Here is a 27523-nt window from a genome sequence, read left to right as displayed (position 1 = left end):
ACTGTCGTTACGGCCATTTTAAAGTTCATCGCGGACACGTAAAACCCTTTTCAGACATTAAGTCTGTCGTGGATAATTTAAGTCTGTCGAAACCCTTTTTACTTTTTGTTCCCAATACTTTCCCTAAAAATGCCAAAGTTGTATTTTAATATTTTATTTTTTATTTTGACACAATAAGGAAATGTGACAGTTCTAACAAACCCTTATATTGTAACCAAGTTATAACCAGGGCATGTTTGTGTATTGTCCACCTTCTCTTTATCTTTGATCTGGAGATTGGCTTCGACTTGCAGGTGGCGAAGTGGCGGTGATCATTTTACTGAGCGCTTGTTTTGCTCTTTCAAAGCTGGCTAAGTCAAAATCTTGGCCTTGTTTTGTTGTCTGGTTGTTAGTTTCAGATACCTGCTGCTGGTGCTTCGATTTGTAAAACGATTTCCCCCTCTTAGGTTTTTTAACGTTTTCATCGCAAATAACCAACTTTGCAGAAGTGTTTGCTTGAGTGTCTGCGTAATAACGTGTTGGCAACAAAACCTTATTAAACCTTTTCAATGGAACTTACCTTTAGTACATTCACCACTTGCGCATGGAGTTTTATAAAAATATCCTTCTCTGTTCGCTTCTTTCGTGATATGTCTGAAATAAAAAAGTAGTTTTTTATACGACTCACACACGGCCTACTAGAGATATCTCTAGTAGGCCGTGACTCACATACGTTTTCCATGCGTCCAACAATATGCCAGAGACAGCACTGGATGGCCATTATGCCCATAACCGGGCGGTAATAATGGGCTATAGCAGGGTGGGGGAAGATGGGACACCTTTAGCACATAATATAAAAATATCCTGATCGCGTTTTAAACAATTAACAACGGTCTATCGGGGTCGTGAGGATATAGTTTCATTAGTATTTGAATGTTTTTTTAACACTAAAGGGAACGAGAAAATCAAGTTAAAAGGTGTTCCATCTTTTCCCACACTACTGTAATATACAAATAACCTGGTCGTGTTTCAAACCATTAACAACGGTCTATAGAAATTGCGAGGATACGGTTTTATGTTTCCTTGAGTGTTTTTTGTTTATCGCCAAAGTGGACGAATAAATAGAATGAAAAGGTGTCCCATCTTTCCTCATAATACGCTGTATACCGCCATGCTAAGACAATTAAGTTAGATTCATTGATCATTGTCGCATTATTCTGGCTTACCTTGACGTCCCAGGACTTTGACAGTGATCTACTTTTATATTCGGGACAGCAGCTGCTGTCGCTCCGGACTTTTGACTTGAAGTACTATGAAAAATAATACTGTGAACGAAATTACGCCCAAACAATTTTTTTCGACGATTAAGTGCGTACTATGTAAGAGTGTTTACAAATATTGAAATATAGAACCCTAAGATTGAAATATAGAAATAATGACGTATAGACCGGCAACGGGCACGAAAACGGCAACGTTCATAATTTTCTCAGCGTCGCATATTCGGAAAAATAAACTTTACTTTTATTGTTTTTTTTTAAGTAATAAATGATTTATACATATCTAAACAGTAAACATTAGTTACTTAAGAGAAGAATGTCGACTTCCAAATCCTTGCTCATCAATACTCGTAGTTGCAGATGACGATTGGTTCTATAAAATATGTGGATAAATGTTACTTATTCATCCTCGAGAAGTACATCAAGTATAGTTTTAAACGACTAACAACGGGCTGTGGGAGTCTTAAGAATACAGTTTTATAATTATTTGCATGTTCTTTGTTTACTATTAAATAGGACGAAAAAAAAGAAATGAAATTGTGTCTCATTTTCCCCACCCTACTGTATAATAAACAACACTTATCATACATGGAAACTTTCGGTCGCCGCACGACTCAATTTCTTCCATGAATCTCGACCTTTAGAAAACTTCTTTTGTCCCGAAGTACGCCTGGAACGTAATAACATTATTGTCTGCTACTCTTCTCAAACTAATAGTTAGTGAAAATGTCAGTATATATGGCAGTCGTAAGGATACGGTTTTATAAATCTTTGAATGTTCTTTGCTTACTACCAAATAGGATGAGATAATAGAATGAAAACGTGTTCCATCTTGCCTCAACCTAAATTAAACAACTGCTTACTGGGTGTCAACTATTGGTGTTACAGATTCCTCCTTTTCGACTTGCACTTTATGTGATCCAGAAGAAACAGCGAATCTGAACGAGTTAACTCTCGTACGGTCCTTGGTGGGTTTTAATGTCCGAGATGGGAAAGGTAATCCAATATTAGGAGTGTTGGGCGTCGTGTTTACTGAATGTCGAATGACAAAAGTTACTATATTGCACATTATGTTTAAATAGAGTAAGCGTGTATAATACGTAGTTAGCAAGTAAGCAACTCTGTGGTTTTTGCATGGTTGCCAACCTGGCAACTCAACAATGACAACTGCGTTTTCCGTATAGTATGGCGGGGGGAGATGGGACACCTTTTTATTCTCTTTACTCGTCGCATTGGATAGTAAACAAAGAACTTTTAATGAATTATAAAACCGTATCCTCCCGACTCTCATAGAAAGTTGTTAATTGTTTAAAACTCCATTAGGATATCTGGATTTTATGTGCTAAAGGTGTTCCGTCTTCCCCCATCCTACTATATTATCAAATGCAATGAGACATAAGCAAAATGTTTCTCCAAAACAGGTTTTCTACTTACGTTTTCCGCATTGTAGACGGCGCTTCACTTCACGTATTTCAACGACGATGTCTTGTACAAACGAAGACAAGGGGTACAGACCAGGGTGAGGATCAGCTAATATATTCTGTATGGCGTTCCTACGTTCGACCTCCTCTGGTGTCTTTACTTTGATTGTATCAACCTGCAATAACCGGTTTATGAAACTGATCAGCAGTGCTGTTATATTGGCTATTGTACCTTCTGTTCAATGAACGGACGAAGGTATAGAATCAAAGGTGTCTTAAAACGGATGGAAAACAGAAGAAATGCTATCATTGAGGAAGAACCTGAATATGAATAAGTTGTTAAAATACTAATATATGCTGTTGAAACTGTCAGCAAAAAAGTTTCCAGAATATAGTTCTGTGGGGAAAGATGGGACACCATAAGGACATAATATCCAAATATCCTAAATTTAATCGTATTTTATACAAGTACCAACGGTCAACTGAAGTCGTGACGATACTGTTTTATATTTCTTTAAATGCTCATCGTTTACTACCAAATGGGACGATAAAATAGAATGAAAAGGTGTCCCATCTTTCCCTCTCCAACTGTATAGGACAGAAACATCCCAATATATTTACCTTTATCGTCTCTTAAGTTCCCGTCATTGCTTGTTACAATTTCTTTTACAGAATAAGCGATGCTATACCACTTCGTCTGCAGTTGGTTTTGGAAACAAGCAATTGCTACTCGTAATGTAAGCCATGCTACATGGTAGCTTAAGAACTTTTGTCGAGATGGAACTAAACGGTTTGTTTTTAGTTTAAAACTTAAAATTAAACAAAAATTTTCTTACGTGGAGACGTGCCAGTAAACAGTTGCCGAAGTTTTGGTTTTCCTGGGTTACTACTTCCACGTAACGTGTTTAGACACAAATCTATTATAAACATGACATCACTTTGATCAATCTGTCGCTTCCATCCACCTATGTATTGTAAAGATAAGTTAAATTTGCCTTGTGTTAATGGTCAATTTTATGAATCTAGCAAAGTTGTGGTATGGTGTTGGTATCAGGGCTGGATAATTGAAATAAATGAATAAAAAGATAAATAAAGAGTTGGTAACATATCATGGAACGTTTACATACACGCTGTGCCTTTACAAGGATTTCCCTGAGCAGCTCGTCAAGTGAGGATAATTAAGTGACAATCATTCATACCTAATATTTGGCTCTATTTTGTTATTTACCAAACAATAACTGCCAAGGGCCATCACTTACCTTGTATCTGTGTCTTATTCAATCTAGTCACCACATTGGAATCGGCTGCAGCGCACAGACATATTGGTATGATGAGATTGAGAAAAAGAATTTCATTTTTCTCTGATGTCAACAGTGGTCGAATGAGAGATTCCAAATTTGTTGCGTCAGATAAACCTTGGATCTGATAAACTAAAATATTGTTTGATTAATATTTCATGTACCACAAACATAACATTTTTTTAAATGGAAATTTTGAGTTGAAAAACACTTAAAGACAAGTGTCCATATTACAGTTTTTAAACTGTTTTGTCTTGGTAAAACACAGACATAAAGCCAATGTATAATTATTTTTTACTCAGAAAAATTAGTACTTTACGGTATATACACACCATATGCACTGAACGTTTGTAAACACAGTTAAAACTCATATTCGTTTCTATCATAAAGAGTATTCACATTTGTTTACTCATAATATTATCTTTTTACTCATAAAATATTAAACTGTATTTGTCTACTCTATTTGGTAATGGTACTAAAGATTTTAAAATATTTTAAACGAAAAGACAGGATAAAGCAACAAAACAACAGTTGTTAAAAACGCTTACAGTTAAAAACATATTTACATGTAGTTAAATGATAAATAATTAATAAGTAAATATTTTATTTACCCATCAAGTTGACAATATTTGTTGTGAGAGTTGGTGAGATGTTTAATTTAGCGTTGCATTGACATGTTATAGTTGGATCAGTCAACGTGGCACATGAACTTTCACCCGCTTGTGCAGCTGCACTAAACTACAGAATATGTAAACACATTAACGTGTAATATGACCATGTACAACTAAAAATTCTTGGACCTTAATTGGTAGAACCTAAGTCAGTAGCAACGGTCTTTTATTTTGTAGGCTTAAAATTAATGGGTTTTATTGTATGTTCTGAATTATCATTTCTATGTCATGTTTAATTTAACGGCTTTAAAATTTAGGCTTATAATTGTGTAAAAACCAAATTAGGTAAAAATAAAAAGATTTTTTTTCTTACAGCAACAAGTGATTTTAGATGGGGAACATGAGCAACTGCAGGTTGTCGAGATAACAACTGACATAATCCACTGACTATTGGTGAGACTGTGCGCCAATCCAAGCCACTCCTGGATATTGAAATGCAATAGTTTAATACTAGTTTTACATTATTAGATCTTAGCTAATATAGTCTTTAGTAGACTTAAAAAAAGCTTTAGTTACATGTTTTTAAAAAACCTTTAGACCGTCTTCATACACTGTATTTAAAGCATTATTACAAAAATAGTAACAATCTATTATTTTTTCCCAATAATAACCTGGCCCAGTGACAAGAAATATTAACATAGCGATACTTTTACCTTAAAGTATAAACTTTGCTTATTTTTCCAAAGAAACGGTCAAGTCTTTTTAATACAAGGAACAGTGCTGGTCTTATTGCTTCAACTGACCAGTCCACAACTGGCAACATATGTTGTACATAACTTGCTAACCCTGTGCTTACTGTAGGGACTGTTTCATCAGTTAACAGCTGAAAAAAGTTAATAATAATAAAAACTTAATTTGTTGTTTGATTACGGCTTCAAAGATTTAGAAATGTTTTAAAGGAAAAGCCAAGAGATAGTCACAAAACAACAGTTGTTAAAAAAGAGTGGTATAAAACAAATTACAAAATATTTTGGATTATCCGGTCCAAAAAGGAAATAAAAAATATTTACAAAAACATTATCCAGACAAAGATTGATAAGAGAAGAGGAAAGATGAAGGGGTCATAACGCTTTGAAAAAACAAGAACAATGGGTGAAATGTTGATGACATGCAAATCAACCAGATACGGAGTAAATTTACAATATAAACAATAAAATCTTGTCCACATCAAAAATATACTAGACTTAAAATAATGTATCTTATGTTATAATATTACCCTATAAGGGGGCAAGCAAAAAATCAATTTCCAGGTTTTAATTACTACACTAACTTTAATGGCAACATAAACCCAAACTACTTGGAACATAAATTGAGCCTCATTTAGTTTACCTTCAGCAGTGAATGTGCAATATCAGCAATCCTTAGATGAGACTTGGTATTAAGTAGTTCATCAGTTTGTGTACATCTCTTCAACTTTTGCATCCTGAGATAAAAGTAGTATACTGTATATAATTATGAATCAACTATTTACCCTTGCTTTCATTTTATTTTATATTTATGCCTAAAAGGGTACCAACAATTAATTATATAACATATAGCAAAATGCTTATTTTGTTCAAGCAAAAGGAAAATTTGATTTTATATCAAACACAAACAGATGCGGAAAAATGAGTATTCATTCATTTTAATTTAAAAATTAGATACCTTAGTTTAGATCGAGTGTAAAACGTTGTACAAAGTTGCAACATTACATCTCGTTGTGCGATGAATTCTTCAGTTGGTTGATTCTTTTCTGTGGATGTTTCATTTTCCTCATCTGCCATAACACTGTCAAAATTTATTATTAAGTTGCTTTTATTACATTGTGACTGTTTCCAGGATTTTTCCAACATTTGGAAGTTTGAATGAATAAGTGTTACTAATTTATCTTAATTTCCACATTTCTGTATTATGGAAATTTGGACAACTTGTTGCTGACCAATAGATTAAACAATTACTGTAAGATATCTTGCCCACGAACATACCCACAATATTAGCAACACCAAGCATTTAACCTGGGATCCTCTGGTCATGAGGCATTCTCTACCTACTCTAGATATTTAAAATCAAAATATTTAATATATAACCAACCTTTCTTGCGGCTGTTGAACCAAGTTTTGTTCACTTGCTTGTCTATAGATAACTTTAAACTGTTGCTGTTGTTGTGAGGTGCAGTTTAATGTTCTGGTAAGAGCTTCAACACTTGCAAGCAGTGATCGAATACAAACGGCTATTTCAAATATTTGTGCCCGCTCTAAAGGCATTAAAATAAAGTATTTTTTGAATTTATGTGCAAATTAAATTTATGTGACCTATTTTTTGCGGTAGCAAAACATACACCTTCATGTACATTTATTGTACTACCCTAACCATTGTGCCACAAAGCCAGCATTATTGTATTGCAAAGTCAATTACAATTCAAATACATACTTTACTAATTACCTGCAACTGGACTGAAAGTATTTTGAATATGTTGGTAATAGCAAGGCAGTATGCTGTTTAATACAATTAACATTTCAAGTGTTCGGCTGTTTTCAGGTTGGTAAGCAATTACAGTGATGCAAAGTCTAAAAATACAAAAAAAAGTGTTTAGAAATATAAGTATTCGGAAGTGAAATTATAAAATACAATAGTAGAAAAACAAGAGTCATGTTAACATCATTTTTTTCCTAACCTTTCCTGGATTGGAGACACTAGATTTGACATTACTCAAGTCTTATTTTATTTATACCACATATAAAGCCATGAGCGTAGGTGTGCATATGTATGCATGTTATAGTTGCAGTTAAATTTTACTTTATCACGTATTCCACATTATAACTGAGATAAGGATTTTGCAAATATTTCCCTTGTTTTTAAATAACTTAGTTCACTCGTAGAAAAGGTATAAATTTCTTTACCTGAAATAATCAATAAAGCAGATTGTGTCATCCTCTGAGTTCAAACATTCGTCCACTGGTTTAAGCGGTTTCGATGCTTGGACCAAACTCATTACCTGCGAAAAATATAATTTTCATATTTAGAATTAAAAAATTTCACGTAAATGCCCCAGAATCTAAATATGCCACTGAAGCGTATATTTATTTCAGTCGCATCGCAAATCTTTGCCATGCCATACAGTATAACTTTTCTGTGGCAAACTACTGGCATTAGCCGATGATGCAGTGAATTTCTATATACCCTTAAACATAGATAATTTAAATATATATGCGATTTAACACATAGAGACAAATATCTTAAACCATCAATGAATTAGGACTGCACAAGTAAATACTTTTTAAATAGTAAATTCCTAACACATATTTGGGGTTTATTACTTGTAAATCATCAATTTGTTCGGGGTTTTCTAATGCAAGAAGAACTTGAAAAAAGTTGTGATGAGATACTTGGTCTTGATCATTACAATCCACCACTTTGAGCCAGTTGTATTCCTAAATATGCAACATGAATATAAAATCAACACTTCATTCATTATGAAAAATTCAAAGGAAATAGATAACATCTAACACAAAACTAATTTGTAGATAGTCCTCGTCGAGTGATCCCATTTAATTTAAAATACATTAGTCAACGCATGTTCACCATCATTATGTATGTTGGTTCTAATGCAACATGAATGTATGTGTTAGTTGCAACGCTGATAAATAACTTACAGATAATAAAGGAGCAGCACATGCAAACAACTGAAGAAGAAATGGTTTCCTATGTACTTGGTACATCTGCTTAAAAACAAGCTCGAGACAACTTCGAACACTTTTGTTGCTGTAATGCTTGCTGTACACCTAGAGAAATGTATAATGTTTATATAACAAGAACGGTAGAACTGTATGACAGTGCTATTTAAGAAGTATATGTAACATCCAACTTGCTTACCTCTGTCTATGTGATACATTAACAAAACTATATGCGTAATACGATTTTAATTTGATCTAGTTTGGCCTAGTGCATTGTGCAGGGTGCTTGGTACTGTGAGTAACACAAGGATAGCAGATTCCATTACAAAGGATTGAAATAAAAACAGAAGATTTAAAATTTAAAAACGAACAGGTGGTTTTAAGTGAAACCAAATAAATGCAACATATATTGTAGTTAACACTAGTAAGCATTAAATCGAAAAATATCTTTTAATAGGTAAACACAGAAATATAGATGACCAAACTCACTCTTAGCATTGTAGGTAGTATAAGACTATATCCTTGCAGTGTGAAACTGTGGCTAAAGTAAACCACAATATCAATAATAGAGGCTGTGTATTTACGCAGTAGTGGGGCAGCTTCACAGTGTATAACAAGAGCACTACTTAGCACATGCATCAAATATATCAAGTCATCGTTCCAAGGGTATTCTCCTATAAAATATTAAATGTGGATTTAGTTCTATACACGATTTAACAAAAATAATAAGCGGATTTAAAAGTATGAATGGATAGGTTTTAAAAAGTAGGTTAAAGCGATAACAAAAATCAGCAGTGTTTGTAAAAACATTGGGATGCACTGGTCTATGGGATATTATAGCAGAGATTTTTTTCATGGTTACTCACTTGGTAGAGATAATAAGATGGTTCGCACTAAGTCAATCCAGTAACACTTTTGTATAATATCCAGATGTTTAATGACTTCCCCATACTCCGTATCAAACAGGAAAAATTCAGCATCCATTGCCTGTAATGTGAAATATAAAAACACTAGTATCTTATGATCTTTTTGGGTATATGAAAAATAATTTTACATTTTGGAACAGATAAGCAGAGAAAAAAATATAACATAAAGATCACAAAAGTTATTATTTTATTTTAATTATTCAGGAAATACGGTGAGGTAGACCAGGGGACCTGAGATATGGACAAGAGTTGGACTATCACCCCGACACTCAGGGCACCATATGAACTTTTCCAGATATTGAAATCTAACAGTTTCAATTCCCTAAAACGCCAAATTAACAACATGATTATAGTTGATCTATGAAGTCTTGCCCACAATTAAGATGTATCCAACTTTTATTAAATTTTTGGAACATGCAATTACTTTAGCAGACAATTGAACAATCAAAACCTATGTAAGTTATAAAACCATTTTCAGTAAGTAATTTATTTATATTGTCACTACTACCTTCTTGGGAAAAGACCACAACTTTTTCAACTCATCCTGCACAAAGGTTGCATTTAGTTCTCTATCTACTGGGTTTCGTTGACTACGCAGTGCAGTCAGTGATAAACATAACTTGGATATCTCAGCAAGCTTCAGATGAACCACTTTGCTTGCCATTATTGGTGTACTTTCATTTTGCTCCATTCTTACCAAGGTTAACTATGAATAAAGATAAATTTCGTAACTGTTTAGTTGTACAAGCTCTGCTTTATTTATTCATAGCATGGCGTGCTACTGCGTTCACTTTTTGTCGATATTTGAAAATAAATAAAATTTGTGTTCTGTTACTTCATATTTTAGTTAATCAAAGAATACCTACCTGTGGATATACAGATTTCCGAAATGGATAGAAATCTCTTACATAGCAATGCCTGCAGAGAATTTCATTTTCTCTTGGATCTAAAAGTTGGTAAAACCTGTTTTCACTTTCCGACACATCAACCAATGCCAAAGCTTCTCGAAGAACAACTTCAAATGTTGTGTTATCAGTAACATCAACCTAAACATGCTTTGTTAATCAATACTACTGGAATATTGCTAGTTTCAAATAAAATCATCTTTTTATCAACAATAAATTATGTTTTAATTGAACTTTTTGCTATAGTAATTAGTTTAATCATTGAATTAAAAACAATTTTTTTTTAGTCAGTAAAAACGAAGCTTTTCAACATTGCTTTTTACTAAACAGTTATTGTCTTTTAAAAACATAAAATCTAGAAACTATATTTAATTTACCTGGTTGGGCATGTAGTAGTCACCTTGATTCCATATTGTAATTTTCTTGGTTCCTGGTAAGCCAGCCGTAACAAGAACCTAAATATGTTTTAGACTTGAACATAAAATTAACATTTTTACATAAAAGTTAGCAGCTTTTCTATTTAGGCCACAGGCTTGTATATAACATGATGTATAATGAAATCTATTACAGCACAAAGCTGCAATTGTTGTTGTTAAAGCAAAAATGCTTAATCCTACCTGTGTGTCTATTTGCTCTTTACGCAAAGCTAATTTTAATGTTTTCAAATCAATTGCTTCAGCAAATGGTAAAATGTTGGTAATAGCAAGAAGACATTGAGTGATAATTGGACTTCCAGTTGGTGTAAAACGATTTTGTTGCAGTATTACTTCAATCTGGAGGAAAAAATTGTCTTAATAATACTGTTGTAATAGTTAGTTAAGTATAACATACTATTATTATAGGGGGAAGTATTATTTTAGTACTGGTTTATTAATCTAGATATATTTGAATGAATGAATAAATGAATGTATCTTGGTGTATCCTCACCCTTATGATCCACTTACCAAATTACTTAAAATCACATGAGCAACATTTGGAGACAAATATTGCACAAGATGAGACAGTTTCTTTAAAAACCACATTGAGCTAAACCGACTTTTCTTATCACCAAGTTTTTCAGTGATGTTACGAAGAAACAGATGAGGGTCTTCCTTCAAGCAAGTCAGGACAACACATCTTGCGGCATCACCAACTGAGATGGTTGCAAAAATGAAATAAAAAGATAAAGAAAAAGGAAGGTTTAGGTTTAAACTAGATTTAACATCATTTTTTGTAAACGATGAACAAAATGGTTTGACTACAAAAGGAGTGAACAGGTGTTACTAAATTTTATAAAGGCTCTGAAATTCTGAATTTTTGAACACAGTGGCAAATAATCAATATACTCAGTTTAGAATTAAACCTGTTAAGAGTTTACAAAATAAAACTTTTTACTAAGATGACAAAGCAGCTGTAATGAGACCTGATTCATCATCTTTAGTTGTGCTTATATCCTCCATAGCTCTTATGACTTCTGGTATACAAACTGCCAGTGATGATGGAAACACAGAGTAATTTGGAAGACTTGCAGTGTATTCAAGTATTCTTGCTGTGTTATCTTGAGAACCTAAATATTGGAGTTTTATTAGAGACATATACTGACTAGCTTACAACATGTCAAAGTTCACCAATGTGTTTTAAAAAAAGATGCCAATAAAAACTATAATTCAGCACAGAAAACATCTCTACCATTATCCTAAACTGTAGAAATGAGACCAGAGGCAATGAGTTAAAGGCTCGTCGCCACTGCCAGTGTGGGCATATGTGTCCTTGTGCAAGACAATACGCGGTAATTGGTCCAATCCGGTGGTCACTAATGGTTAGTCCAAATTATCAGCCATAAACTTTCAATTTTTGTTATATTTGATTTAATAATTTTATAAAGAACTGTGCCATGTTTAAAACTAGGTTATCTTAAATTTTTACTATAAAAATCTTAGGTACCATCATTTAATTGGCTTTTAAAAAATGATGATGCTCTGTTTGGAAGTTTATCTTCTTTTCTTTGATCAGAATTTGATGAGGATGACCCAACACTTAATAATCGGGAGGAGAGTCGTCTGTTCGCACATCCTTGTTCATTACCTTTAAATTAGGTTTGAATCTTTGTGTAGGAATAACAAGTTTAAAATTCTCTTGAAAGGTTACATGTTTCCAAGTAAGAAATTTTCTAGGGTATACTTTTTTTTATTTATGACTGAAAATTAAACAACCAATTAGGGTTTCTGCAAAAATACCCTGCTTAAGAATACTCCTGGCTAAGTTGATAGCAGTTATACATTTAAAATGAAAACAAACCTTCTTCCAGTTCTTCATTTGCTGCTTTTTTCTTCAGTTCATTGCAAATACTTTGTGCCACAGGAACATCAGTGAGATGGAACTTGCAGCGAGCTTTTGCAAGTTTTTCATCTTCAAGGCGCAAAAGTTTTTCAAGTTGTTTCTCTTTGTAATGTGATCTTAAATTTAAATGTTCATTACAAATATAGAGAAAGTTAATTAAAGTACAAACATGTTCATAGTAACCCTGCTAAAGTTGTTATAGTTATATTTAACTTAGATCAAGCAGCTTAGCACAATTGTTAAAGTGATCATTCCCAGAAAAAAGCTCAAGGCAAGACAATTAATAGGCTTTAGGCAAAACAATTAATAGTAATTAGTCTAACCCATTAGTCGCCAATAATTTGTCAAAACAGTCAATCATAAAGAAATTTCATTCACAGAGTTGCATATAAGGTAACTTGCGAATATAACATGAAGTTCAAACATCTCATACCAGCTTACGAGTTACCATGTATGTTACTTTGATACCATTGTTGGTAATTTTTTTGCACAGTACTAATCGGACACATGTGTCTTAACGTCGAATTGCATGGGGATGATTGAGCAAATTTATTTTATATAAGAGTAATCAGCACTGTTTATTTCACAATCCTTCATAATAGTTTCCAGCAATGTAACTTACAGTGTGTCTGTTGCCAAGAACGCAGCACTCTGAACAGAAGAGCTATTCTGTGCAAGTATTTTGTCCATGTCAATGATATGAGGCATCCATGGAGGGTCTGGTATGCTGCTTGCTTCTAACCCCAGTGTAGCCATGGAGAGGGTGCAGTTCAACGATGTTGCATGAGTCTGGAATAACAATGTGCATGATGGCATTGCTTGTACAGTTACAATCTAATCAGTAACAAGTTTGTGGTTTATTTTTCTACATGATCAACAGGTTAGACAACATATTAATAAGTGTATACTCAAAGGACATACCACATCAATAATGGTAGTAGCATGACTCTTTTATCCTGGTTTCTTCTAGTAACAGGACATGCGCTATATCTATTACACAACGGTGATCAATAAGTTTTTCTCTTTAATTTACCCGAAACACAGCACGAGCTTTTGTTTCCGCATGTCTCCACACTGCATTCCTACATTCCCACAAAACACCAATTTTCTTAATGGCAGTAAGTCTTTGTGTTGTGTTGGTATTAGTCAGCTCCATCATTATACTTGTGTGAACTTCTTGTGGTATTTTGATAGCACATAAAAGAAATAAAGCACCTAAGTAGAAATATTCTGTTAATGTATATAAACACTGTAAATTATAAAGCATTCCGGTTTTGTTTAAAAAAACTTTGTAATAAATAATAACAATTACCATGTTTATCTTGGATTATCAGTTTATTTTGGATAACCTAAACTATGTTGAAGAACAAAGGTGGCAAATGTTTTGAGGCAAAGATATGTTGCAACATTGCAAAAGTGTGGCAGCTAAAATAGACACAATTTATGCCAATGAATAATACTAAAAAATTAAAATATATGTTTTATACAAACCAGCAATTTCAACTATTTCTTTGCTTCCATCGAGTAACAATTCCCATGTTAACGCTTGTATGTTAATTAGAGTATCATTGCTTAAAATTGATACTGATTTCAACAAAACTGCTAGCGGCGATTTGGTTAAGCAAGAAGCTTGGCTTTTGAGATAACTGGAAAACAGCAACGTAAGTCATGTTATGTTCTGTCATAAAAATGCATACAGTTAGTTATCTAATGTCATCCACAACAGCTTACCTCAAAAATGGAATGCATCGTTTTGGTTCCTCTCCACATTCTGTGCTTTTCTGTCACATAGTTCAACATCAGTTTAAAACCAGAAATTTAAGAGCAGCAGTTAGAGGTTAGGAGCAAATACCAACCAATAAACCCATTAACCCTTACTACAATATTTTTATTCATCATGTTGACTTACCTGATTTTTAGCAATTGCATCATACAAGGAACCAACCAGTTTTGTACAAGATCTATGCAATCTTTTGTGGCAGTATGGATGACAGAAGATCAAATGGTCGCATATAAAGTTGTGTTGGTTAGCCAAAGTCATTGTGACCTTAAATAAAAATTTTAAAATTTCAAGGTGCAAAATATTGAATAAAAGTTACTTATTTATCCTTGTTTAAATGTATATTAAATGTTACCTAATTAAAATGATATGGAGGTCTAAATTTTTCGCAATTTAATGGTTCAAGTTTCTGCATATGCAACTTTGTGGGCGTGTGCAAAGGCCGTAAATGACCACTGGGTTTGAGACCCTAAAGTGACTTGTCCAAAGATACATCAAAACTTTATCGTCTGGCGCCATTTTTGGAATCGTAGAGCAGAAAGGCAAAACAATGTAACAAAAAAAAGTTCTAAGACGTTTGAGTTTTAAAAGTATATGAATAACCTGGTTTCAACAAAACCTTTGAGTTAAACTGGCAGATTTATAATTGGTCATGAATTCAACATTACCTTCAGCCAAGGAAGGTTATCAATCCATGATGAAGACCCTTGCCCACTATTAGTAAGATTCAAAACTGAACAAGATGTAATGGAACTTGTTGGAGCTATGTCCCGGCTAGAGATGTGATCAGATGAGCACATACCGTCACCAACAGAGTTAGTGCTTCCGATTGAGTAAGTACTACTGAATGGGGAGAAAGAGCCACCAAACAGCACATTAGAGTTGGGCACAGTCAATGTGTTGCTTGTGTTGCTGGTCGTTGCAGCAATAGATGAACGGTTTCTCACAGGAGATTCACTGGCAGTGTTAGGAGTTTGTTGGCGGCTTATTCTAGATGAAATACTCTCACTTGAAGAATCTCTGTTTCCTGCAAAATGAGTGATATCTAAAACCTGAACTGATAAAAACGTACTCAATGGCCTTAAATTGATGTTATAAAGCAATTGCATTTTTCTCTATACTTAAAAAGATAAATTGTAGCATACCATGTAAAATTGAAATACGTCTGACTTTTTCTTCTGTGGATCCATGTGTACAATTGGATACAACAAGATTTTGAAATTTAATGCTTTTTTTGCATGGTGGGGTTGCAGTAAGTGAACATCCATCTGAAAATTGAGTTGTTTTAATTGGTTTATATGGAGCCTAAACAAAGCTTGTTTTATATTTGTGGACAAAAATGGTTTGGTCGCTTTTAGAGCAAACTTTTGAACATAAGCAAGGCATTTACCTGATTAGTTTAGAAATATGGATTTTTATGTTTAGTTTAAGTAACCATTTACTTTTTTTAATATATATTAATGTGGTGCAAACAAATAAAAGTTTTACGATTGCTTTGCCAACATTATTAAACCAACTACCTTTATCTCTTGTAGCTTGTTCATCATAATCATATTGTGGCAATCTGGGATAGACATCCCGAAGGAAAGCAGTGATTTGAAGCAGCAAGTTAGTGGCTGCCATCTTCAATGGAGTTGGGCAATCTTTTCCAGATGGATTGATCATGACTGAAAAATCAAAATTATAACAAATTGATAATGTTGTATGTTAATTCAAAACCATTAGTTTAAAGCTGACTCATCCTATCCCTAGCCAATCAAAGAGCTCCCAACCATTAATTTCCTACTTTTTCCTCGTATGAATTAGTTGTACTGCCAATATTTTTTTTAAACTACTACCCTTAAGGTTACCAAAGAGTCATTGACAATTTTTAAGTGCACAATTGACCAGCTAAAACCGTTTTTAATATTCTTACCATCTTTCAAATAGTCTTCAGTAAAGTCTTGATGCCGATTTTTCATTTGATCGTCAGGATCTGTTATGTTGCCAAGCACTACACTTGGGTTATTGTCAACTGAAACAACTTTTTGCAAATACTCTGAGATGGCCTGGGTAACAAACAATTATTCATAACACTAATCAGTAAACTACATATTAAAACAAGTACCTCGCCCCATTTGTAAAATTGTTTTGCAGCTGCAACATAAAACTTTGCGTTTTTGGCTATAAACTTGCTTGGCTTGCCTTTGTTTTGCATGAAGCTTGGCCAATCTCCAATAGAACAACGTTTGATAAAACAAGCTAATTGTAAAAGTACAGTTGCCCTTGATAAGACAGAGGATTCCTGCAACATATTTTTTCCTAAATAATAACTTTTTTGTTCATCCTTTGGATTACTGCAGAGAAAAATTTCGAAAAAATATAGAACGAAAAGATGGGATATAGAATAATGGTTACAAACGAACCCAACTTACCAGTCCTAAAACAGATCCAATAACAGTATGTTCAGGTACTGTACCAGGTGGACAGCACTCTAATAGGAAGTCAAAGATGGACACACCAATATATATATCTTCAGTATCAATAACAAAGTCATTTAATTTTTCCTCAGGAAAAGTTAATTTTTCATTTAACTCTTGTGCCATTGATGCTAAACCTAAAAAAAGTAAAATTACAAATTTAAACCTAGCTTTCATATATTTATGACTTATTGGTATTATATTCATGAGTATTTTTACTACTAATTATACAACAAGATAATACGAAAATCCTAGTTTATTACTTTGATGAACAAAGTAGGACATTACTCATTAGGTAATACTTCAGATATTAATAAGAGCCAAAAGTTATTTACGAATAAAGATGACCTGAAAAAAACTGTCAAAAGGGTAGTGTGAAAAGAAGTACTTCTTAATTTACAAATCCAGAAGTAATATCTTATTCATATAATAATATAACATAATCTTGAAGGTACTCTGCTTATTGATTCACCTGCTTCGGAGCTTTGAAATTCCGCTTCTTGTTTCTTTTGCATTGTTTTCATCATAATTCGGGACAAAAGTGTTGTTCCATTGCCATCATTGCTTACGAACTCTGAGAATCTTTTTTCATCAGTTGCACTTGGAGAATATGGAGATTTTTCCTATGAATTAGAAGTGGCAAGAATGTAAAATGTAAAACCAATAATTCTACTTTTGTTAAAAGATAAAGTTTTATTGTTGAATTCAGTACTTTTATGCAAGCCATCACTGGCCAATACTATAAAGCCATTTTTAAACCAGAACCACCAGTTCAATATTAACTTTGTTCTGAAAAAGCAAGGAACCTGCAAGAATTGGCCGGGATCTGGAACATTTTACCCTAATACTATGTAAATATACAGTTCAATCCAGTGTTCGAGTATATAGATATTAAAAACATATTATTTCTACAGTTGGTATAACAATACAAAAAACTCCACAGCATGCAAATATCTACCAAAAGCAAGATGTAACAACAATTAACACTTACCCCAGATTTATTTTTAAATGGATTTTTGATTGGAATTTTAAATATAGATCCACTTCTTGCATTTCTGTAAACATCATCTTCATCTTCCTCTTCATCTGAAGAGTTTCCAACATGGTCACATCTAATGAGAGAGAATATAAAAAAAAGAGATTTTTGCTACAGACAGTGCAATCTAAATTAGAATTCGTTTATTAAGAAAATATTCATTTTTAACCAGCTGAAGCTGCTTTGTGGTGTAAAAATATAATAAACCAAACAGACTCTCAAGTAACAGGTTTCATAATTGTCAGTATAATCACTGTTTTATTCATTATCTGATTGATCTGCAACAGTTTACTGTCCAAGATAAATCAGACAGTTATCCTACCAATAGATTCCTGTTATTTAATTCTTTACTTGTGATGTATTTAGAAGAATATTTTTTAGTCTAAACCTAATAATTAACATAACATAATTTTATTTATCCTTTTGAAAACGATAGCGAAGATCATGTCCCCTAAAGAACAAAGAGAAGGGAATCAGCAGCAAATACCAGATGGATAAAACATGTGGAAAAGAGTGTCCATTAAAAAGCTGCTGCAGCTAACATCCAGGAATTACTGTAACAAACAATACATACGTTGAAAGTCGTGGAAGTAATGATGAGCTCTCTGCTGAAGACAGTCGACTACTTTCTTTGTACTTTCGAAAAAATGTTTGTTTAGAAGGAATGCTTCCAGTTGGAAAAGATCGAGAAGCTATTGGACTTAATTGCAACACCACACCTCCTCTTCTGTGAAATATATTTCAATGGTGATCTGTGTTTTGCTGCTCACTATACAAGTTGCCTTTATACACCTTGTGTTTGCATATATGTGGATAAACTAAGTACATTTCTAGATGAATAGTTTTTCACTCTATAACTGCTGCTTATTTCGTCATCAAAACCATGCAAAAACCTGTCTCTAAAAAAATGTTTCACATCAGCATAATAAAACAAACATTTTATATAAAACAACCTTTGCATTTTTCGTGACATCGGCACAGAGCTTGGATCGGGAGTTGTGGAAGTTTGTTTAGTTTCTTTCTCATTTAATGTCTGAAACAATAAATGAATAAAATCATTATTTATCTTTCCCTGGTGTGGCAATGACAGTTATTGTAACACATGTTTCATACACCTTCTGCCAGCTTGAGCATTACCACAACTTTACAGGTTACGTAATGTTTTTTCGCTTATTTTATAATGGCGGACAATTTGGACAACCTATTAATGACAACTAGGTTGGCCGCCAAACTCTATTACAAGAGCACATCACTTACAAAGATATATCCGGAAACGAATCCTATTTGTCAGTAGAATATCAAAAAACTTTGAAAAACACCACCTTTTGGTCTTTTATCCAAGCTTTTCTCTTTCTTAATGGCAACAACATTGTGCTAAGGAGAACTTGATTGAATGTTGAAGGATTCTTAAGACGAACAAATTGCACAAAGTGACGAACTTCATCATATAATTTCTGTTGCATACAAATAGAAATATAAAAAAGAAAACAAAAAATAGAAATACCTTAGTGTTTGAATGAAACAGTGAAAATTATTGTAATGATGTTAATTTAAAAATATGCATAACTTTCAAATAAAATCTAATACTGATTCCATTGAAACATAAATTTTATCGGTTCAAATAAAATGTAAGTAAGATTTATGATGCTTTGCTATAAAACATAGAAAGTTCTTAAATAACTAAAGTTTTACATGTAGGTATAATCACTATCTAAGACCAATTTGAAAATTAGGACCTCTATGTCATATTCAATTTTTACATAGCTTTCAAGTAGCATACTATAAATCTGCATATAAAGTCTAAGAAAGTTAAACTGAAATTGTTCACATGAAATATCTTCAACATACCCTATTAGTTTGTTTTGTAAAATTATCTTGAAACAGTTTGCTGTCCAAGAGTTTTCTCATCAGATCACCAAACACCACTTTAACGATCATATTATGCAGATTGTTCTTTGATTCTGCATCATGATTTATTTGTTCTCCATTGATGTCTAAATAAGTGATGTATAGTAACTAAATATTCAATATGCCTTACCTTTAAACATTTTATACCCATTGAACAATTTGTTAAAATAGGAGGTATGGTTTATCAGGGGACACTAGATATTACTTTCCAAAAACTAAACGTCGCCTCCTGCGACGAAAGGTAGGATGTAGGTTTTGTGTTAGAACTGGGCGTAACTTGTAAAGTTTAACAACTTCTAGTCTATTCTGTGAAAATAATAAACCTATATACATAAGATCAAAGAGATCTTTTAAAACAACATTCGAAGCGTATTATTAAGACATACAAAAATTAAAAGCAAATGATTATCAATGCTATTCATTAACCAAATGTAGCTTTCTGTAACCTGAAGTAAAAAATTGTAATGTAGTATTAGCTTACCAAGTACATCGCATGTGTTAATATCAATGTTGCAGTATGCTAACAAAGGATGAAGAAAGTCCATGATTTCAGCAACTGTGTTGGTTTTTACAACATTTTTGATAAAAACTCGAAAATACTTTCTGTGGTTTGCAAATATGTCACCCATCATTGCTTGTGTCTGAAAAAACATCAATTGAGAAGTTTTTTTATTTTTATTAAATCAGTAAGAGAAACCATACCGTGGCTCTAATTCTATCAGCAGCAGCACTTCTGTGTCCAGATCGGTGGCAACCATTGGAGCAACCAACAAGCTTGATCAATGAATAAAGAACTCGTAGGAATACACCGATGGTGTTCTTTAAATAGATTTGAATATCAGTTAAACATATTGGCAGTTAAAATTCATATGTAAACATGCTAAAATGAATTTTAAAAAGCTCTTTCCACAGTGGTTTTTTACACTATAAACATGCTTTTATATTAGCTGCATCATGGTAAAATCGTTTTAGATTGATAATATGTTTGGCAACAGCACTTTATATAACTTACTAAAATGTTATTTTATATTACTATATTGATATAACAAACATTGTGTTGTATACCTGATGCTTATAGTCTATCTTCAAGTCATCTTCAGCGATGTTACTCTGTTAATTATAAAATAAATATTAAAAACAACCAACCTAGTTCAAGGACATAAGACATTACATGACCCGGCGCCGTGGCATAGTGGTTAACGCGCCTGCCTGTAACCAATAGGTAATGGGTTCAAGGCTCGTCACTGCTACCATTATGGGTGTATTTGTCCTAGGGCAAGACACTTAACAACAATTGCTCCAACCCAGTGGTCACTAATGGGTTGTCCAAATTATCAGCCATACATAAAAAAATCCCCAAAAAAATAAACACCCACAAAGTAACATACATGGTAACTCGTAAGCTGGCACGAGGTGTTAAACCCGTGTAATAACAACTGTCGTTTTCCGGCCACACGAGGATAAAGGAACGTTGCAACAACTTAATGAAACTAAAGACCTATGTATAATAAAAGCCCAAAAAATCCTATTTGACAAGTTTGTTACACATGCTTTATCATTTTCTAAACAATGAAATGTAGATAAAGTGAAATTACATCTTCCTCTTCAGGTAGCATCTTCATTTGTACAACATGCTCCAAAACTTGCAAACAAACATCTATAACTCGAAGACCGGGTCCTTTTGAAATGACAGAATTCACCACAGATAAAAGGACTTCAACCCGAAGACATCCATCTTCATTATCGTATTCAGAGGTGTTCTTATTCAGTGTAGGTGGAACATAAGCCAAACAAGTATCGGATGTCCATCGCCTGCTTTGTTTTACCTGAATATTGGAAAAAGTTGACTAAATGCTGGCAAGAATATTGTTGCATGTTTGGTTGACATACCGTATCCGATCTGCTAATTCCATTCTGGTTATTGGTTTCTTCTTTAGGCGTCAACTTACCATTTGTGGTTTTACCTGGTCATTTGATAAAATTAAAACAAACTAAAATATCACCAAAAAACACATATTTATGGGAATATTTAACGCTTAAAACCCCAAAACTGCTACCAGAGTGTTTGTGGGACCCATGGACTGAAAGTATATTGCTAAACTAGGTCCAATAGTTTTACCTTTGTAAAATTACTTTGTTAAACAAGTAGTAAGGTTGTAAAACATGTTAGAACCTGAGTTGGTTAAAATACTCTTTAATTTGAATTACAATCTGTTTGGAGTCTTGACAATTAAAACAAACTATCATCAAAATAAATCTTTTCTGCATTATTGTAGGTTTTTGTTTATACAAAAAATAATTTCATACCTTCATCTAGCACATCAGCGCAAACTGTTTTTCCCTCAAAGAGCTCCTTTGAATTGGTTTGACTTAACCCAATACTCATGTCTACATCTCTTAAAGATGATGTGGATTTTTGAACCTAAAAAATGTTGTCAGAATGTTATTAAAGATGAAATAAATAGTGCAACATTTGTATATACTTCTAATGTTGACCCAATTGAGTTTCTTTGCATTGAGGTTGAAGGAACTCCTAAGATGTCTTTAGGTTTGATGGTGATTATATTAGGACCCTTTGCTTCTTCAGCAGCCTGTGATTAAACAAGTTTAAATAAAAAAATAACCACAATTTATAAATTAACTAAATCATACTGAAAACAGAGCTTTCAAGGATGTCTTGGTAGCAAAAGTGGGGACAGATCTTCTACGATTAGAAGACACCATTTTCCTGATTGCACTTTTTCTCTTTTGAATTGGTGAAGCAAGTACATGTCTCATACTTTTGTTTCCAGCTGTAGTCTGAAAAAGTGTCATTTTATATTAATAACACTTAATAATTGTGAAGGGGCAACCCAAGTGTGACAGGGCAACAACAGTCGTTATAACACAGGTTCGAAAAATCACACATCTAGTGCCCACTTAGAGTTACTGAGTAAAAAACATGCTTTTTGTATGGCTCACAATTTTGACAACCACCTAATAATAACTTGATTTGGTAAAGGAAACTAATTTACATTATTACCCATGAGGAGCAGTGTGTGCTTCCACGGATTGATCCATATTTGGTAGGCCATTTTAAACAAGAGCCAACCAAGAACCAACCAGGGTCAGCATTCCTGAATGTCTGGCGCTTTTAAATAGGCGTTTATGTACTTTTTATATTTACCCGAAAAATTCCGAACAACGATGTTCTTTTTGGTTCATCAGGAGACAGGTCATCTGGTGCCATGTGCACCTTCTTTGCTTCTCGTATGTTAGCAATGCTACCTGTTGTTAAAGACATTGAATTATATCTGTAGTTAAAGAATTAATAAGTTTATTAACATGATTTGGGTTTAATCGTTGTACTTTAAGATGCATTTTACCCACATATGTTTCAATTTTTAATGATTTTATTTTATTATTTTGTGTAATGATGGAGAAAAAAACAAACAAATTAATAAATTTTATTTTTTAAATTAACCTTTCAGACTATAGTGTTTCCCGATTAAGAGTTTTTACACAATTTTGTGATTGTTTATTTTGTGTGTTTCGAATGACTAATGAATCGGACAACAGGTTTCCTAGCCATCGTAGTGCCTTAAAGAATGCGCCCATAGTGGTAGCACCAAATTTGATTAACAGACGATTATGTACTAGAAACCTTATCCCTAAAGTAAGCATCTATAGTTCTTTTTATTACGGTCGCTTTGTATTGTGTAAATTATGACCAAATCAAAATACGAGTTAAACGGCGCACATTAGTAATTGCTAAATGTTGCGCAATTTTAAATTCGCGCAATTATACGGTCGTTCATTTATGCAATGGTTGTGTTTAGGATTGTGGAAAATTACAGTCTTACTAACTGCGTGTGGTCACACGATTAACGAGTAATACGTCATGTACAAAATATAATAGTAACATAAACAGCAGGCACGTTTTTTTTTGCGAATCGCTTAATATATATCTCTCACTTGATGTTCTGTCACACTCTGATCCAGGTATTTCTTGCTGCGGTGACAACTTTCTCGGAGGTCTGTATTTACGCATGCTCGTCTTCTTAGCATTCATTGAGACGCATCTTCTATGGGAAGTCCTATGCGAAGTAATTGAATTTTTAAATGAAAGTGTTCAGTTAAGCGCGTGGACAATACTACATTATTTATTTTACAGTGGGAAGTTCATCCTTTCGTATGTTAACTCACCTCCCAAGAGTTAGATTTGTAGCTTTTCGAAGTTTTTGCAGCTTTTTTAAAATGTACGTCATACCCCATAAAATACCGTCTTCTGACCAACGTTGAAACAACAAACAATTCACGACAGCGACGTCACATACACTAGAGAAAAGAACCCTTTCTTTAGCTTCGTCCATTTTCCCATACCTCGAGTGAAAAAGCGTGTTAGAGTATGCTGTACTTGTATTAGTATACCGTATGTATTCATTCATGTAACTTAACAAAGGCAATATCTACCTGATCCCTGGAATATCACATCCCGGAAAAAGCGTTCGACTTTCAGCGGGTTCATTTTTGACCTTTAACGACGGAATAATTCGTGAGAATGCTGGTATATTAGGTTGCTCATAGCTCCACATTGATCTCCATATTAGTTGGCCACTAAAAGGACATTTAAATTTATCGATGTGGATATCGCTCCTCGTTGCAAATATCTCGATCATAATAGTAACAATATTCAAATATCGACGTATTTTTTAATTGGAGACGAAGAACAAAAAAAAATAATATGTCTAAAGTGATACAAACCCAGCCGGGGTTTTGTCAATAGCGATGAATACAAAATAACAAGACGAGCATGTCTGTTCACTCTGCAGCAAATCTAATCTGATTTAATGCCACTTATAAGGTTACCTGTCAAGGCGAAAGACGAGGTCTGTTTCCCTTATGTTATTGATGATTGGAGCGAAAAGGTAGATGAACAGTTGTACATTTCCGAACGTTACACTATACTGTTCTTCGCCGCACTTTCCACCAGCACTACACGCCTTTTGCGACTCAAGAAATATCCAATGTAGAGTGTGAAGCAATTTTGTTCCTGGCACTCCCAGTTTATCGGCTTGACCTGTGGAATAGAGTACGCCGAGATAGTATAATAGAACCGTACATGTTTGGTCTTGTTTAATCAAATAGATTTTAGTAATTTCCGATGCAAATTTTACTGTTGGGGTCTGGCGTAACAAGACAGTGTGTTCTATAAAACATTTCAAATTGGCCCTGTAAAAGAGGACCATAGGGCGAATACTGCTTAGTCTGCAAATCAGCCAAATGTACATTCCATGTAAACGTCACGAGTTCACGTCTCTTACGTAGATCACGCGGGGGTCACGTGATTAAATATTCATGTCAATCACGTCATTAAAATCTCAAATTCTGGATAATTCTTCCCTATTTCCAATCAACACGTTTGTAATTGGCATTAATTTTTCATAAATCCTATCCAGTAACTGCAGTAAACACCTCGCCAGGTGTAGTGTACAAGCGGCGTACACGCAAAGCGGATTTCCATATCGATTTTGAAAAGCAGCCACAGTGTAATTAGCAAACTCTGCTCACCTAATTTATTCCGATTGATGAGAAATATTGCGGCACAGTGCATGACATGTGGCAAGCAAATATCAATCAATTGCCACCTAGTAATGCTCCCGATTGCCCCGCTGAGTGAAGGTGGTAAACCTTGCAGCTTGTTATCCACTAATATATGCTCAAAAGACTGAAATGTGAATATAAAACGGATTTTACTAAATAAATGTCATATATTTATCCTCACTTTGCGGGAAAACTCGAAATTGCAATAGGGTTTCTGCATTTAATACACCTCGTGCCCGCATACAAGCTGCTAAGTATATTATTTTAGTTTTAGAAAATTCGTCCACAGATATTTGTTTTCAAACAAAAAAGCTCCATTAACGTTGAGGATTGCAGCAACGAAAATCGATAATGATTAAATTTACGTTCTTCTAATTCAATTTATCTAATTGTGTTAAATTATTCGTGTACGAGTAAAAGTTCATATTTTTTGTTTCCGCCATACAATATATTTGCTTACCGCACATGAAGCTTCGTATAATTTCCCGATTTTTCGGCGAAGAAACGGACTGCATTTAAAAAATAAAAATAGTTAAAGGGTAATAAATAAAAAAGTTAGTTTGGAGCACTTAACGTACAATAAACGCACCACTAAAAATGCACATAAACTGCTATATACATTTATAGTGCTGGCATTTGCACTGCAGCAGATGCTTAGGTTCTTTATAGATTTACGAGTTTGTGTGGAAAATCTGTGCATACTCGATGCATCAAACGAGCATGGAAAACAATACGTTAAGTGTTTAAAATTTCTTTTCGGGTAAGAGTTACAGCAAGGTGGGGGAAGATGGGACACCTTTTGACCCTATTTTCTCATCCCATGTAATAGTAAACAAAAAACATTCAAAGATTTATAAAACTATATCCTCCCGACTCTTATAGACCATTGTTAATTGTTTAAAACACGATCAGGATATTTAAATATTATGTGCTAAAGGAGTCCCATCTTCCCCCACCCTACTATATAATAATCTGAGACGAAACGTGGATACAATAAAGCTTAGGTTTATATATAACCAGAACGGCAAAAAAAACATAATATACTTGTTGGCACAAACAGATTCGTGAGAGGTAAACAAGTATGCGTGTATATAGGTCTGCCATGCATCTGGCATCTGACGCAATTATTTTAAGTGCGGCTTTGATCGATTTCTTACTCAGTTTGTCGCCACAAAAACGACTGGATTGGTAACGGAGTACGATCAGGTTTCGACTCATGTTGTTCCATGTTTGTATAATCTGCTCTGAATTCCATTTCCTTCTTTAGGACGTTTGATTGATAAAAATTATCAGCCGCTTCTACAAAACAACAGTGAATATACAACAGTGATTTCTTATGGAAAACCAAAGAACATATTTCTATAATTCGCTATTCGTTGATAAATTGTTAGAAAATGTGTTTATTTTTTATCAGAAACCTTCACTCCGGCCATTCACCTTTGCTTACTTTGCTATCCAGAGCGGCAACAAATCAATATAACCGCTAAAAATTGCTTTACTCTGCAGTTGCTTGCTGTGCTCTAATTGCACTTTGCGGTATATAGAAATTGGCAACACACTTTTTATCGTATGGCAAAATAGGCATTCCTATATTTCGGTGATATTTATAAACCATATAGAATATTATGCAAAAACAATAAAACTGCTATACTTCGCATATTTGCAGCTAATTTTTGCTGATATTATACTTGAAGCGGTATGCATAATTAGCCCCAAAATATACTGCATATACGGTACAGACCGCTCCCCACCTTTGTTTCCACTGTATAGGCTAGCTATCCCTAAAGGCCGCTGAGACAAAAATCAAACTTATAAGTAACTTTACAAATCAATGCACAAATTCCTCAAATTAGATCTGTTTCCTAAATTTAAATACTTATTTTCTATATACACAGGTTTTAGACCATACTTTTATGCACCCCCTGAGTTTCCTATTAAAGTATAAGTTTAGGCGGACAAACGTTATAAATACTATATGCTGGTAGCATGCAAAAAGAGTTTATATCATTACATTTACGACAAAAAGGGGAAGTCTACACACTTATAGATAAACGAATAAACTAATAAATAGTAAACGGTAAATTAGGTTTAACTTACCTTAGTATAACTAGTATGTTTTTCCAATCAAACCGAGCGACCTTTCTGGTAATACTAAACCTACGCTTGTTACACTTCGTTTGAGATCGGTAGCAGAGGTGCTTAATTTAATTTTCATTGAACTGGGTCGATCAAGGCAAACCGCTCGCTGCAGAGCGATCAATGAAATTCTTTCCTCCAAGCACACATCACGTCTGCACACTTAGTTGCT

At 33.7% G+C, this 27523-nt stretch overlaps 1 protein-coding gene across 2 annotated transcripts; it reads right to left on the bottom strand.

Moving 5' to 3' along the window:
* Nucleotides 1-138: 138 nt before the first annotated feature.
* On the bottom strand, nucleotides 139-27495 carry LOC149736345 (protein unc-80 homolog). 2 transcript variants are annotated; one of them, XM_089876673.1, is made up of 66 exons: nucleotides 27313-27495; nucleotides 26967-27006; nucleotides 26373-26514; nucleotides 25676-25724; nucleotides 25183-25339; nucleotides 24481-24691; nucleotides 24085-24228; nucleotides 23818-23994; nucleotides 23587-23708; nucleotides 22799-22899; nucleotides 22285-22431; nucleotides 22116-22223; nucleotides 21940-22054; nucleotides 21523-21596; nucleotides 21228-21458; nucleotides 20698-20742; nucleotides 20335-20451; nucleotides 20114-20273; nucleotides 19573-19718; nucleotides 19047-19178; nucleotides 18678-18757; nucleotides 18299-18451; nucleotides 17680-17800; nucleotides 17161-17311; nucleotides 16644-16825; nucleotides 16337-16513; nucleotides 16145-16277; nucleotides 15750-15896; nucleotides 15375-15497; nucleotides 14898-15256; nucleotides 14359-14496; nucleotides 14181-14230; nucleotides 13941-14095; nucleotides 13483-13664; nucleotides 13072-13238; nucleotides 12408-12565; nucleotides 12054-12194; nucleotides 11533-11676; nucleotides 11075-11262; nucleotides 10748-10903; nucleotides 10508-10585; nucleotides 10092-10271; nucleotides 9734-9931; nucleotides 9166-9286; nucleotides 8789-8973; nucleotides 8279-8407; nucleotides 7943-8056; nucleotides 7526-7620; nucleotides 7068-7192; nucleotides 6717-6879; nucleotides 6291-6413; nucleotides 5976-6069; nucleotides 5300-5469; nucleotides 4960-5068; nucleotides 4587-4713; nucleotides 3937-4107; nucleotides 3514-3642; nucleotides 3299-3460; nucleotides 2910-2998; nucleotides 2691-2853; nucleotides 2120-2288; nucleotides 1845-1926; nucleotides 1562-1629; nucleotides 1206-1289; nucleotides 560-633; nucleotides 139-503 (listed from the first exon to the last, which is right to left on the bottom strand). In XM_089876673.1, exons 3-66 carry the CDS (start codon nucleotides 26468-26470, stop codon nucleotides 259-261), a joined length of 8886 nt encoding a protein of 2961 aa, XP_089732799.1. In that variant the 5' UTR covers nucleotides 26471-26514; nucleotides 26967-27006; nucleotides 27313-27495; the 3' UTR covers nucleotides 139-258. The 2 variants fall into 2 exon arrangements, with proteins under 2 accessions (XP_089732799.1, XP_089732798.1); XM_089876672.1 differs by lacking the exon at nucleotides 26967-27006 and having other exon boundaries at nucleotides 27313-27468.
* Nucleotides 27496-27523: the final 28 nt, after the last annotated feature.

This window comes from Ciona robusta, chromosome 4 (assembly GCF_009617815.1).
Source record: "Ciona robusta chromosome 4, ASM961781v2".
NCBI classification, from domain to species: domain Eukaryota; kingdom Metazoa; phylum Chordata; class Ascidiacea; order Phlebobranchia; family Cionidae; genus Ciona; species Ciona robusta.
Note: the sequence above shows the minus strand (reverse complement) of the source record. Positions and strands in the feature narration are given on the sequence as shown.